At 43.7% G+C, this 12,825-nt stretch overlaps 2 protein-coding genes across 4 annotated transcripts in view; both read right to left on the bottom strand.

Moving 5' to 3' along the window:
* The window catches only part of MAPKAP1 (MAPK associated protein 1), a 109,411-nt gene that overhangs the window by 4,814 nt on the left and 91,772 nt on the right, over window positions 1-12,825 (bottom strand). For all 3 annotated transcript variants that reach the window (XM_052815908.1, XM_052815907.1, XM_052815909.1), the window contains one exon: window positions 9,425-9,562. In XM_052815908.1, the coding sequence (XP_052671868.1) occupies window positions 9,425-9,562 (138 nt within the window). The remainder of the gene's footprint in view (window positions 1-9,424; window positions 9,563-12,825) is intronic.
* HSPA5 (heat shock protein family A (Hsp70) member 5) overlaps window positions 1-12,825 on the bottom strand; it is a 101,047-nt gene that overhangs the window by 64,247 nt on the left and 23,975 nt on the right. The gene's annotated exons all lie outside the window — the stretch shown is intronic.

The raw sequence follows: 12,825 nt of genomic DNA, 5'->3' as shown, positions 1-12,825 counted from the left end.
GTGGTTCTTGGCACGGATCAAGACTCCCTTCACCCGGTTTAGATGTTTCCTTCCACGTTTTCTTCCACCCGAGAAGCCCGCTCTCCCCACGCTGCCCTCCCCTTGCCGGCTGCTCCGGAGGCTCCTGCCCCCAGCACGGCTCAGCCGGTGGGAAAGGCTGGGCGGGCTCGGAAAGCGCCAGAAGCCGAGCCCCTCGCTTCCAGCGGAACGGCTCCTTCTCTCCAGGCGGGTTCTCTGCCGGCTCGCTCTCGGTCCGGGCGCAGCGCAGGCAGGGCCACGCGCGGCACCCCGGCCACAGCGCCGGCACCCAGCTCGGCCGGGGCTCCGTCGCCCGCCTCCCCCAAGGCAAACATCGACCCGCTCCGTGAAGCCGACAGCGCGGGCACTAAACCTCTTGGCGCGTTCACCGCTTACCTGGCGGAGAGCGGGCTGGGTGTGCGGCGCCGCGGCCGCGCCGGCAGCAGCGGCACAGCCCGCATGGGATGCAGGGAGCAGAAAGACCCGGCGTGCCGCCGGCGTGCTCCTCTCGAGCTCTGCTGCCCTGCTGCGCATCGCCCCGCAGAGGTAGGGCACAGAACCACAGAATGAAATATTAAATATGCAAATGAAGCGAGATCACAGCCTCCATCATGCCTGACGAGGAAACCTTCCCCAGTACCTCTATCTCTCTTTTAAACTGGCGATCTACTCCTCCTTTCCGGCAAAAGTATTTGTACAGCTGACAGAAGCAGGACGCAGACCTTTATTTCGAGCGCTTATTTTAGGATTGTGAGGAGTCAGCTCTTTCGATGACAATTAGAGCAACAGATGCCAGTAACAACCCCGATGTGCCATGCAGCAGGAGGCAGAGCTCGCCCAGGGCCGCCCCGTGCCACGCCAGCACCGCGCACCCCCTCCGGCAGCCCGGCACTCCCGGTCCCGCCGGTACGGAGGCTGCTCCAGTCCCTGCCTTTCCAGCGAGGCGCTGGCTGAGCCGCGGACCCATGCTCCTGCACGGACTCTCGGGAGTCGCAGGGGACGCGGCGCTGCCGCTGAATCCGACGCAAAGCCCGAACGCGCGGCGCCTGCCGTGCAGGCCGCGTAACCCAGTCCTACGTCCTGACAGGCGATTAAGTGGAAAGAAGCTAAGACGACTTTTCTTTAGAAAGCCCCATTACAGCATTATGTTTATGTGCTCGGTGTCCACATTATACTATTTACAGCATGAAATATTAGTTCACTGAAATCATAACTGGCACTTTGCTCTGCTACTATTCTAGCCAGATGGAATTTATGAATTGTGAGATTGATTTCCATTTCCAAGAGTGCTTAAATATGTGATGTACCTCTTTCCAATAGAGCAACACCCTTGACGATTCAGAGATCAATAGGAACTTCCCTGGTTTTATATTTCCATATAAGAATATCAGGTAACAAACAGCAGCAGCTCAAGTGGCTTCTACCACACATGATGGCAGAATTAAAACAAATGCAGATACCGCACAAATGGCTTCATTACCATGACTCCTACACGAACAATGGTTTGGTGTCCTTTAGCTTGCGGGTCTGAAACACAAGTATTCAACTCCGGCAAATGTCAGTGCTGTCTGTCACTGCCCTGCACCGAGACCACGCAGAAGTGTATTTAATGTCAGCCACTGCAGCGGATGGCAAGGGTGAACTGAACAGGGGGAAATCTCAATATTTTGCAATCAGAATTAATCAGCTGTGCAACAGAAAATACATGTTATTCCCAACTATGTTTATCTGTTAAAACGTTTATGGAAGGCAAATGAAATGACAGAAACTCATCTGTTACCACAGGCTTTTGTCCTGATGTAGGTACAACCCACAAGGCGAGCTCAGCAAACCTGAGCAGGTTTCGTGCCGCTGCCCCGTGCCAGCCCCGCTCCTGCCGTGCCTCCCCAGCCGGCGCTGGGGCTAACCTCACTGCGACAGCAGGAAAACAACATCCTACCGTCGGCGCCCTTTGGCCTCAGCTCTGAATGCTGATAAATCTTTTCTAACCCTGGAACACTAATAGGTTCCTGTGTGGTTATACCTGGAGAAAAGCCCACAGCAGACTCAGGCAGAAGGGCAAGATGCTAATTCACTGGAAATTCACCGAGGAGAGCTCATTTACTCTTTCAGCACGATGTCTTAAATTCAACTGTTTGGCATATCCCCTAATATTTAACATTATTATACTGCCAAAAAAGTGAAGGAAGAGGCTACTTACGGCATAACCAATAATCCCTCCAAACCCAGTAGCACAGCCAGATGTAAATCTGCTGCTCACGTTTCTCCTCTCTATCGTCCGCAGGTTTGGTGAAACTGTACTCATGCAACCTCCACCCTGCGCTTCATCCCCCCGACTTCTCAGTGTTTCTGTGTTTACGTGCAGCAGGTGAGAAATACTGCTGAATTACAGCTTCCAGTTACTGACTAATATGTGCTTATACAGTCATTGGTAAATCCTGTGCTAATTTCTGCAAGTTACAGTCTTGGGAAAAGACACAAAAACTTTGCACTCCACCATCCTTCACTTGATACAGGTGAAAAAATTTTTCACTTTTTCATCTAAGTAATAAACTCTTTTTATGAGAGTCTAAAAAAAATACACTTTTTGTCTGGAAAACCTTGGAAGGATGTGAATTTGCACAAGAAAAGACAATTTTTTTACCAAATCTGCCAAGACTAGAAATAGTTTTTCTGCTTCCTCTCCCATTCCCCAATTCGGACTGCACCAAAAACCTCTCTTTTGCCAATGCCACTCTCTAAAACAGCATGCACTGAATTAAATCACTAATTAGATGGAGGATGAAAAGAATATTCATGAATTAGACAAAACAGAAAACAAACACTGGAAAATGCAAATTTATGTTAATTTTTCAATATACCTTGATGATTGCTTTGTCATTACAGGGCCATAAGGCAGAAGTCAACAATTAAGAGTTATTAGTGGAATAAATAGCTAGAGAAAGACCTCTCTGAAGAACAAACCACTTACGGGCATCATTTGACATCACAGATTTTCACCATTTCAGAAATTGTGACTACAACAGGATCAAACCGTGTAACAACTTCTCACGGACTCAGAAAGGATTACAAACAATTAGAAATATCCTAGTAAAAAAGCAAGGAATGATGAAAATAAAATACACACAAACAATGTTTCTATACAAAGGCAAGTTTACTTAAACCACTGCATGAAATGGGGTAACCTCTGCTCACCAACCACTGTTATATTTAATCTGAAAGCTTTGGGGAGGGACACTTTTGTTTGAAATCCACATGTGCTACCTCAAAAACGACGCCGTGACCCTGGAGCAGGGCTTGAAGGTCCTACCAAAATGCAAGTGTTGCATTACCATCAAAGTGCCCATCCTGACAACCTCTAGTAACAAGAAAACTTACAAGTTTTCTTCTAGGGGGATGTCACGAGTTGCACTGCAGCTGCAGCGGGATTATCAGGGATATAGTACCGAGCGCAGATTGAATGGGAATATTGTCCTGAGTGTAAAAGCGGGGTTAAGCCCATTTTATGCAAGTGATATTTATCCGAGAGGTACATATTTTAGAGGTGATGTCTCCTTCAGAGGTAGCGACAGCAGTCAAGAGTTATGGATGAAATCCTGACCCCACTGGTATCAGTGGAACCACCGATGAGTTCAGACTGCCCGCCACGTACCTGTAATGGATCTCCTTCAGACCAAGGCATTACTTAAGTGGGAACAAATGATATGAGTGTTAAGGAAAAAAATAACAGTGTTGTCCTGCTGGCTTGCCCCATTCTCTCAGGGAGCAGCATATTTCAGGATCGCTTTTCCTACAACTCAAGTCTTTATATTCTACTGTAGGCTTATTAGAAAACATTGGTATTAGTGGATGTCTTGTTTCCACATGTCCTGAAAGCAAAGTTGCAATTAAAGTGCTGCATACATCCACTTTTATGTCAAATTGTGGTAACTGTTCACGCATCTGGATTTTTTTTCCCCCAAAGCCTTTTGTTTCTTCTTCAAATTATCATCAAAGGCAGAATAGTAATAAAGATTTTTGCAAGAATGGTGAAAATTGAGGTGGAACTCCGGGTTGCCCAAAACCTCTTCACCAGCAACCTTGTTTGGGAAAAAAGATGATAAATAAATCAAAATGCACTAAGCAGTGTTTCCACATGGCAATCGCCTCCTTCATTGCGTCCGCACCTCATCAATCACGCCATTGTCTGCTTGAAAGGCGAGCCTTGTAAATGTCATATCCACTCAAGCCCAAGGAGAAGCGAATCAAAATGCAGCAAGGAGTTTTAATTGGATAGTGTAATTAAACTAAAAAACCCCAGCAGAATAGCTTTGACAGGATAGATGAAGACCCCTTTTAATAGGGCTACAAAACATATTTGTTAAAAGGATGAGGCAATGCACACTCCTGATTGTGCTCCAGAGTACTTTTATGAAAAGGCTGTTCAAGAGGGATGGATTTAATAAGTTGCAGCCACGTCCGTGGGGCAGCAGGCAGGAGAGTCTCTCGCAGCGAAGCCGTCCCCAAACCGCTGCCTGCTCCTTCAGCCGCGCAGGCAGGTTGGCGCGGTTCCCCTCGCTGCCGGACCCCTTCTCTGGTGCAGCACACCCCACGAACTACTGCCGAACCCACACGGCGGCTCGCGAGCTCCCCGACACCCCCGGCCTTTTGCCGGGGCTCAGCCTGGCCCCCCCAACCCGGGCACAATCCTGAGCCTGCCACGGAAAATGGAAAACGCAGCAAACCCAAGCGCCATCTGCGCCTTCGCTGCCTTCCCTCTGAGGCATTTAACTGCTCTGCAAACAGCATGTCCACATGCATTTGGACTCATTTCTTTCTGTTACACACTTTGAGATTTCTTTCACTCCAAGACTGAAGTTTGGGACCATTTTCTCCGCTGAACCTGTTTTTTACCTTTTGAGGAGAATCTGTGATTATTCTCCTATCAAGTATGAATTTTCTTCTATTATTTCACACACCGCATTATTCACAGCGGGAGCATGAATATTAGGAACTACCACACAAGATTTTGTGCACCATTTGCAGAGCACATGGATAATTGTTGTCTCTCTGCTCTGGCTCCACTGCAGGGCTCTGAGCAAACGTGCAACATCTCTATTTAAGCTCCCCAAGCAGCAGGAATCCATGCCTTCCCAATGCTTTCTGTATGTTTTTAGTCCTTTCACAACCCAATAATGAATTCATTGAATTAGTATTACCCAATGTGCATAATCTGGAGGAACTGGATACTGAATTAAAACATCAAATACCTTTAGCTTTAAATGAAAACTACATAAAAGCATTTCAGGCATCACTTTGGCTATCACTTACAGCCAGTATGAATACTGCTAGAAAAGCTATTTTCGTGCAGATGTGGAATTCAATGGGAAAGACTGACTCGTGTAGCAACATCAATCAAAACGTCGGCTCCACTGGCAGCTCTCGACAGTAAGGCAGGTTCAAAGGTCGCAGGATAAAGAAAAAGCCAAGCTCTGGTTCAGCTCTAATATCTCCTCGCTAGAAGTCTTGCAAAGGTACCTACCCCCCTTCTGTACTAGGCGGCTTTCATTAATCTTCTTGCCATCTTTTTTAACTAGTCATGCAGAACCGCTCGATAGCGAGACATATAATGGGGAGGCCCTGTGCCTATTACCAGGTTAACACTCTGTTAAGCCCCAGTGCAACAATGGAATAAGAATTTAAAGGAAATCTTAAGCTGCAGGGTGCAAAGCAAGCAATTAAATTACAAACTGAAGTTACCAATGTACTCCGTGACCTACAGAACGCCTTTGTTTAGACTACCTTAATATTAAGGATATTTTGACCTAGCAGCTGAGAACTGCTTTATTAAAACAAAAAAAAGCAGAAAAAGGATCACAGAGAACGTTTCTTCAGCGTTTCAAGAAAATTATCAAAGAAATCCGCTTTCTGCAGCTACCATAAAATACACATGAATGGAAGAACCCCACGTATTTTGAAAACTGTAAGTCTGCCCAACTGATTAGCCTCAGTGCCACTGAAAGGCCTTCCCTGAGGTCTGTTCACCCCTCCACGCACCAGCACCGGCTCAGCGCTCCCGCGGTGCGGATGCCGAGGCAGCCTGGTAGCCCCGGCCCTCGGAATGGATGGCCATGACGCATCCATCACAGCCGCCCTTGGTCCACAGTGCACTTTGTAAAAAGGCAGTGGTCAGTGACACTGAAGTTTCTCCTTTGTCCAAGTAATGTAAGAGACATTAACAGAATCAGATTTCCTTTAAATTACACTATTGCAAAGGGATATAATTGTATTAAACGTATTATGTTGCTTCCTTAAGACTTTATATTATGTACACTTAATTGAGATACAAAGCTCTTTTCAGCTATAAAAATGACAACTACTTTATTAAGGCTTAAATCTTATTTCTCAATGATAGGATGCTTCCTTTCAAGATTCAAAACATTCAGAATCTCTCGTGATAATCAGACCGAACCTGATTTAAACAAGCTGTTTATAACACAGTGTTTTCAGGTTCTAATGGCATTTGATCGAGCCACCAGGGCCATTACCTCTTCCCTCTGTCTAAATTCAGGGAGTCTGATTTAATTTACAAATAAACATTCAAATGCTGACCCAGGCCTACTACAAGGGCAAACAAAAATCATCAGCCATTCCTGCCTACAATAACCACACTAAAGGCAAATCAGATGCCAAAGCTTTCTATTTTAATCTTCTGTTTTCACTGAACACAGCTATAAGTTCTGCGAACTCACAGCACAGGAAAGCTTCAGCCCCATCCAGAACGACTCTGAGTCCATCTGTAAATATTCACAGTACGTCATCTCTGAAGTTCTTGAGTCCTTTAACACTCACACGAGTGCCACTACAGCTTTGCTGCATGAACCTGTCTTTTCAGAGAAAACTAACAGAAAATAAGCATGAGGCTCTCCACTGTATTGAAACACAATTTCTCTTTTTACGTTTCTGCAGAAAAGTACCAGTAAAAACTCTGAAATCTCTTTAATCTGCAGAAAGTAAGGGCTAACTGAATATTAAACTGTGTTAATTACCACGTTCAGAGGAACAATTGTTGCAGAAACCTCCAGCTATACTGATCACAGTGATGAAACTCCACTCCCAATACCCCTTCCCCTTACTAAAGAGTAAGGTCACATTTGGAGTCTCCTGCAAATCCTTCACCTCTCCTCAGAATTACAAGAAGTCAGTCTAGCAAAGCAGCACCCAACTTTATTATAACCCCAATTGCCAATGTCTAGGGAAGGCAGGCAGCTTAATAAAACATACACTGTATTTTCACCTGGTGTAACTGTACAAGCACTGTTACATGTGCAGAACACTTCTGAAAGACGAGATGGAGCATGTTTGTGTTACAGGAGATAAAAACATGAAAACAAAACATACTGCAGAACTCAAAGACCTTATCTTTACTCAACTTCTCTTTCTTTGCAATAATTCATTCAAGGAAGATCCGGGAATAATTTTTGATGCAAACTGCTACAAACATATATCACTATGCTGATAAAAATCACAGGCAAAACTTGTGAAATACAGTGAGTTTCATTCCTTTATGCTACTAAAATAACTTTTTTCCATTTAACATTCAAGAGATACTGATCTGCTGTTAAGAGTTCCCCAAAATGTATCATTCTGAGATGTCACACTGAAAGTCTCTTCTACTGGCCTAAAATAATGACTTTTGGAACATCTTTAGTGAATCGGGAAGAGGTCAGCAGATTTCAGGAGGAATTATTTTCTCCTTTTGGAACTATGCTGAACACTTATTTAACAGGAGAAGTTTATGACAGCCATGTGAAAATGAGTAAATAAAAAACCTCAGTATCATAAAGGTTGCCTTTGTCGTAACCTGTCAGCATGCTTTCCAAAGTGACCACGATTCTTCATTCAACAGTCTCCATGTGAAGGTACTGCCCTTCCACCACTTGACTCTATTTGGGGGTTGAAATTCTGTCCCTTATTTCTCCCTGGGTTGGCAGGCTTTGGGTACAAATGTAATTTCCTACAGCAGCAGGTGCTGCCTCTGGGTCTGAGGAGCCCCATCCCCTGCAGGATGCAGTTCTGGAGATGTTCGGGACAGCTTGAAGGTCTCAGACCATCGCGTTAACAGGAACGCGAGCTGGAAACCTTGCGTTTCAAGGCTGGCTTTTCAGATACAGCCCCGTTCTGTGGGCACAATTTTACCACCACAGGTGTCTGCATTCAGAATGAAATGTGGCTACAAACCCAGAGGTGTTAATATATTTACAAGCGCAAAACCACACCCTGAACTATAAAGACAATTGTTATATGTTTTGGACTGCCTGGTCATTAGGGAAGTCTCTCCTTGGGATCATGCCTTCTCAAGGACCATGAAATCTTGCTGAAGAGACAGAAAAGGAAGACAATGACTGGACTAAGAACATGGAAGTAGGAAGGGGTAATGAAGGGGAGAAGGATATAGTTCAATAATTGCTGATAAAATCTGTGGCAGCCATAAATTTACTCTTCCAAGAGAATTCAACAGATCATTACCTCTGTAAATATGTATCACATAATTCTCCCTCTCTGTCACCTTGCAGATAAGTACTTAATACTTAGCATCCCTACCCTGCAAAAGCACAAGTGTAATAAAATCCAACTGAGCTTTTGAACCGCAGTTACTTTTTGATAGTAGATAGTTACATTTTGGCACCACCGGGAGACATTGCCCAATTCCCCTAGGGCCTATCTTGTGCTTTTTAAAACAAATTTTACAGATACAGACTCTCATTACTCCACTGATACAACAAGCAAAAGCACTTGGCTTTTGAAGCTGTGCTCTCAACGCAGCAAACTTTGACCTCTTGATGATGACTGGCTCAACTGGGATGTCCAACCCGTCCTCCAGCTAGCTTAGCTATCACTGCTGGACAGGCACAGTCACTGCTTTCCTGAAACTGAACTCTCAGAGTGGCATGTCGTAATCCTGGTGACCCTGCAGCCACAGCTGAAGCAAATATAGACCGCGCTGATACTTACTGTGTGTCCGAGATCCTCAACTGCACCTAAGAAATTGTTTAAAACCAGTCTGGATGTTAAGAAGTTCAAAAAAATTGCAATTATGTTGAAACATGTATTTTACTACTGTGCTAGAGACCAGCTAGGCAAAGCCAGTGTTTCCTTGGTATGACACTATTAGCAGCTACTGATAGTGGGCAAGAAACACTCTTAATGATGCCATTAGCTGTAAGCAGCATTAAAAGGACACTCATAAAATGTGTATCTGTTTATGTTGTGTTCTCTATAACAGAATTGAGTCAGATTAAAAACATCCTATAATGAATAAAATACACCTATAGAAAGAAAAGGACATGGTAGCAATAATTCTTTGGACATCTAGCACATACAGGGAGGCAGAGAAGAGAGAACATAAATAAAAAGGACTACTCACTTGGGCTTTTTTCTTCCGCAAGGTCACAGGCACAGAGGAGTTCAGAATCGATTGAAATGGGTTTCTGCTTAATCCAAAACTTAGTGCTGGCCTTCTGATTAGTAACGGGGTCTATCTCTACCTTGTCTCCAGAAATACCTAAGATGAGAAAGAATAGAGCGCCACAATAGTGATCAGTTTAAGCGATTTCATATCAGCCGTTTGACACACTTTATAAATCTTAAATGGGATGAAAGTATATTGCCCTTTTGGGCTTTTTGAAAGCACAGGAGCTTTTGAAACCAAAAGCAAATGGTTATCAAACTGCATCGATAATCTGCATTTTATTCTCCTGCATAAGCATACCAACAAGAAAGAAATACCACAGAAAAAATTCTTCCCAACACATACAGAGCTCTACTGGAAGCAGTACCTACATGAGCTGCAAGATTTATAAAAAGATACTGCTAGTTTTTCAATCACCACTGTTATATACAATAGGCAGTATCACACACCGTCCCTGTTCTATCTCCTCTACAGCATATACGCTATATCCTCTATACGAGAGGACAACACCCCTTCGCAGCGTTACAGAAACGCTCTTTGTGTTACCCAGATACTCATAAACAAAGACATCCAGTCCCAGCGATCCTGTGCGTTTTTACACTGCTGGCATTTTAAAGCCAGCTCTAATTAGGCTGCTTTGAAAGCAAGCTGAGGATTCGTGTAGCTCCTGGCACGGGCACCGGGCCCCGCTTCCCAACACGGGCTTCCCCAGATGGCTGGCGCTCCGCTCCTGCTGCGCGTAGGCTGACCTGGATACGGCGCGCTGCCGCACGCGAATCCTGCAGCGGACCTTTTGTGAGCGAGAGGAGAAAATTCCTCCATCATCCCTCCACGCGTTACCCCCGAAGCCGTGCAAGAACAGCCTTTCCAGCGGGACGCTGCCGGGGCAGGCTGCGGGCTAACGGCGTGCTGGAACCGGCCCGGGACGCTCGCTGTAATTTATAGCGGTCTTCATCGCAGTATTGCGAAGAGAAACCCTGCTACACCGCACTGATGAACAGAAGCTCGTTGTTCAGTAGCTGTTGACACGACTGAACAAACTTCCCAGCGTGCTTTTTACATCAAGAAGTGTGGAGCCTTAAAAATAATTACATTTCTTCAGTCATGAGTTATTGGTGAAGCTCATGAGAAAGTGACAAAAGGAAGCCATACAGGAAAAAAGTATTTAAAGATCATTTAACTCGTGCATCTCTGGAAAAACAGCAGAGATAACCTTTTCCCTCTTGAGGCTTTTGGCTATGATGCTTTCAAATACATTACGCTTGGCTCATCTGAAGCACAAGAAAACCGAAAGAGGCTAATGATAAAACTTTTAAGAGATGTGACAAAATAAAAGTAAGATGCCACACACATAACGACTCTCCCAAGCCCTCCAAAATTAACTCAATATTTCTTAAAGTCTGGTCATAGCTGCAGAATTTGCAAACCACCTTCATTTGTATTTTATGCAACTCTAAAAGCAAAGCATACAGAGAGCAAGGAGCAGATACCTACACAGCGGGCTTCTTGCTGCACTCCTTTCCACTAATACAAGGTTACCTTCATTTCAACCCTGGCCATCATGGTTAAGTTATAATAATGCCACGAGCCCCCTCCCCCCTTCTATTAATCCAAGAATGCGCTTTGTCATTAAACATACGTCACATCAGAGAGATCACATTTCAATTAAGCATTGTATCAAGAGTCCAATTAACACAAGGACTGCTAGAACTAGGTAATTTGAGCAGGCTGATGCTGTATCTGGAGCCCATTTTGTTTTGTAATTCAATTTTGGACAGATTATTTAAAATCGGCATTGTTATTTCACTGCAATGGTTAATTATTCAAAATGGAATTTTCTGTAGTTTAAGGAAAATACGCAAAGTTGATGGTGCAAGTTCTTATTTTCTCACTGAAAAAAGTCAAGGCAAGTTCTAAAAATAAAGGTGCAAATTCTTTGTGTGCGAGGGTTGTTCCCCATCCTTTCCTCTAAAAATGTCACCCCTGAAAATATCCTTAAAAAATTTACACTGTGTGGTCCTGCAACTTCAGAATTCACAGTCAGTCAATATTGCTAATGCACCTTGTTAATTTGATAGGATTTGTCAGGTAACTCCACTGGAAAATTATATAAAACTGTTCCAGATGAACAGATGATAGTGACATGAATTAAAGTGATAGAACAATAGTGGAATATAAACCAGAAATGACACCCAAAGTGGCTGTTGATTTATTGCCATCCTGAGTTTGGTTCTGGGCTTCCATGTATATTAGTGCTACAAATCTGGGTCCATTTAGCAGAGAGATGCTCATACATACATCACCAGCTCCTGCTCCAAGCCAAGGTCACTCCCCATTGCATCAATCTTTTCAGCAGAGGCTACTTCACCAAGCATGGATTTTGTAACCATCTCAGATGTAACAGACTTCCTCCTCTTTCATCTTTTTTTTATCATGTAAAATACACTTTAACTTCTATTATTTTTATCTGCAAATTGTTGCTGTATACTTCATCCATTATTTCTGTATCTCGACATCACTGGCTTAAGCTCACACACATCCAAAGAGCACATTGACAAAGAATGTTGTCTTTTTTGTGTTATTGTTCTCACAATCTGTATGTGTTGAAACCTAAAATCAAAACAGTATTATGTATGTGGCTTCTGCAGTCTCTGTATTGCAGCACAAATTAGTCATACTCAAAAACCAAGTAAAAATGCTGCTTCTACTATTTTTTTTAATTCATTCATTTTATCAAAAGAAATGTCATCAATGTATTAGTCCAGTAACACTGTTCTGTTCATGCTTCCTTTGTTGGGGTCTGCAACTGCCCCCCCTTTTCTGAAATATTTGCCAGCAGTAATCTTCCAAGACAATACGCTTCTTTTAGTTTTGCTACTGTGATACAAAAGCAAATGTGTCTTATTCCTTCACAACATGATAGAACCTTTGTAAAAATGTTGAGGGTACTACTGTACGTGCATTACACTGTAATATGAGCTAAAACATAAAACCCCAGACCTTAAACTGCTACGGCTAAAGCTTTCCACTGTAATAAAACCATCAGTCAAAAGGTGGTCATTCCTCCCATGGTCATTTACGTATCGCTTTTTAATATAGAAGAACTAAGCACAATGTCGAGAAGATTGAGCTTACTCCAGTATTTTCGGTAAACTTTGCCTCGGATTCAACGACCAGGCCTCCAAACAGCTAAACTGTTTCAAAAAGTACCAGTATACAAACCGTAATTCACAAACATGGCTCACGCTGTTCTATACAACTGAAATAAAATCCAATACAGAACCTATTCAAATTCAATGACGTGTATGTCTTACAATGTCAGAGCAAAGCGCAGGGAGTGGAGATGAGCTACGCTG

This window comes from Harpia harpyja, chromosome 19, assembly GCF_026419915.1.
Source record: "Harpia harpyja isolate bHarHar1 chromosome 19, bHarHar1 primary haplotype, whole genome shotgun sequence".
Lineage (NCBI taxonomy): Eukaryota > Metazoa > Chordata > Aves > Accipitriformes > Accipitridae > Harpia > Harpia harpyja.
The sequence above is the reverse complement of the archived record's forward strand: the minus strand, read 5'-3'. Positions and strand labels throughout refer to the sequence as shown.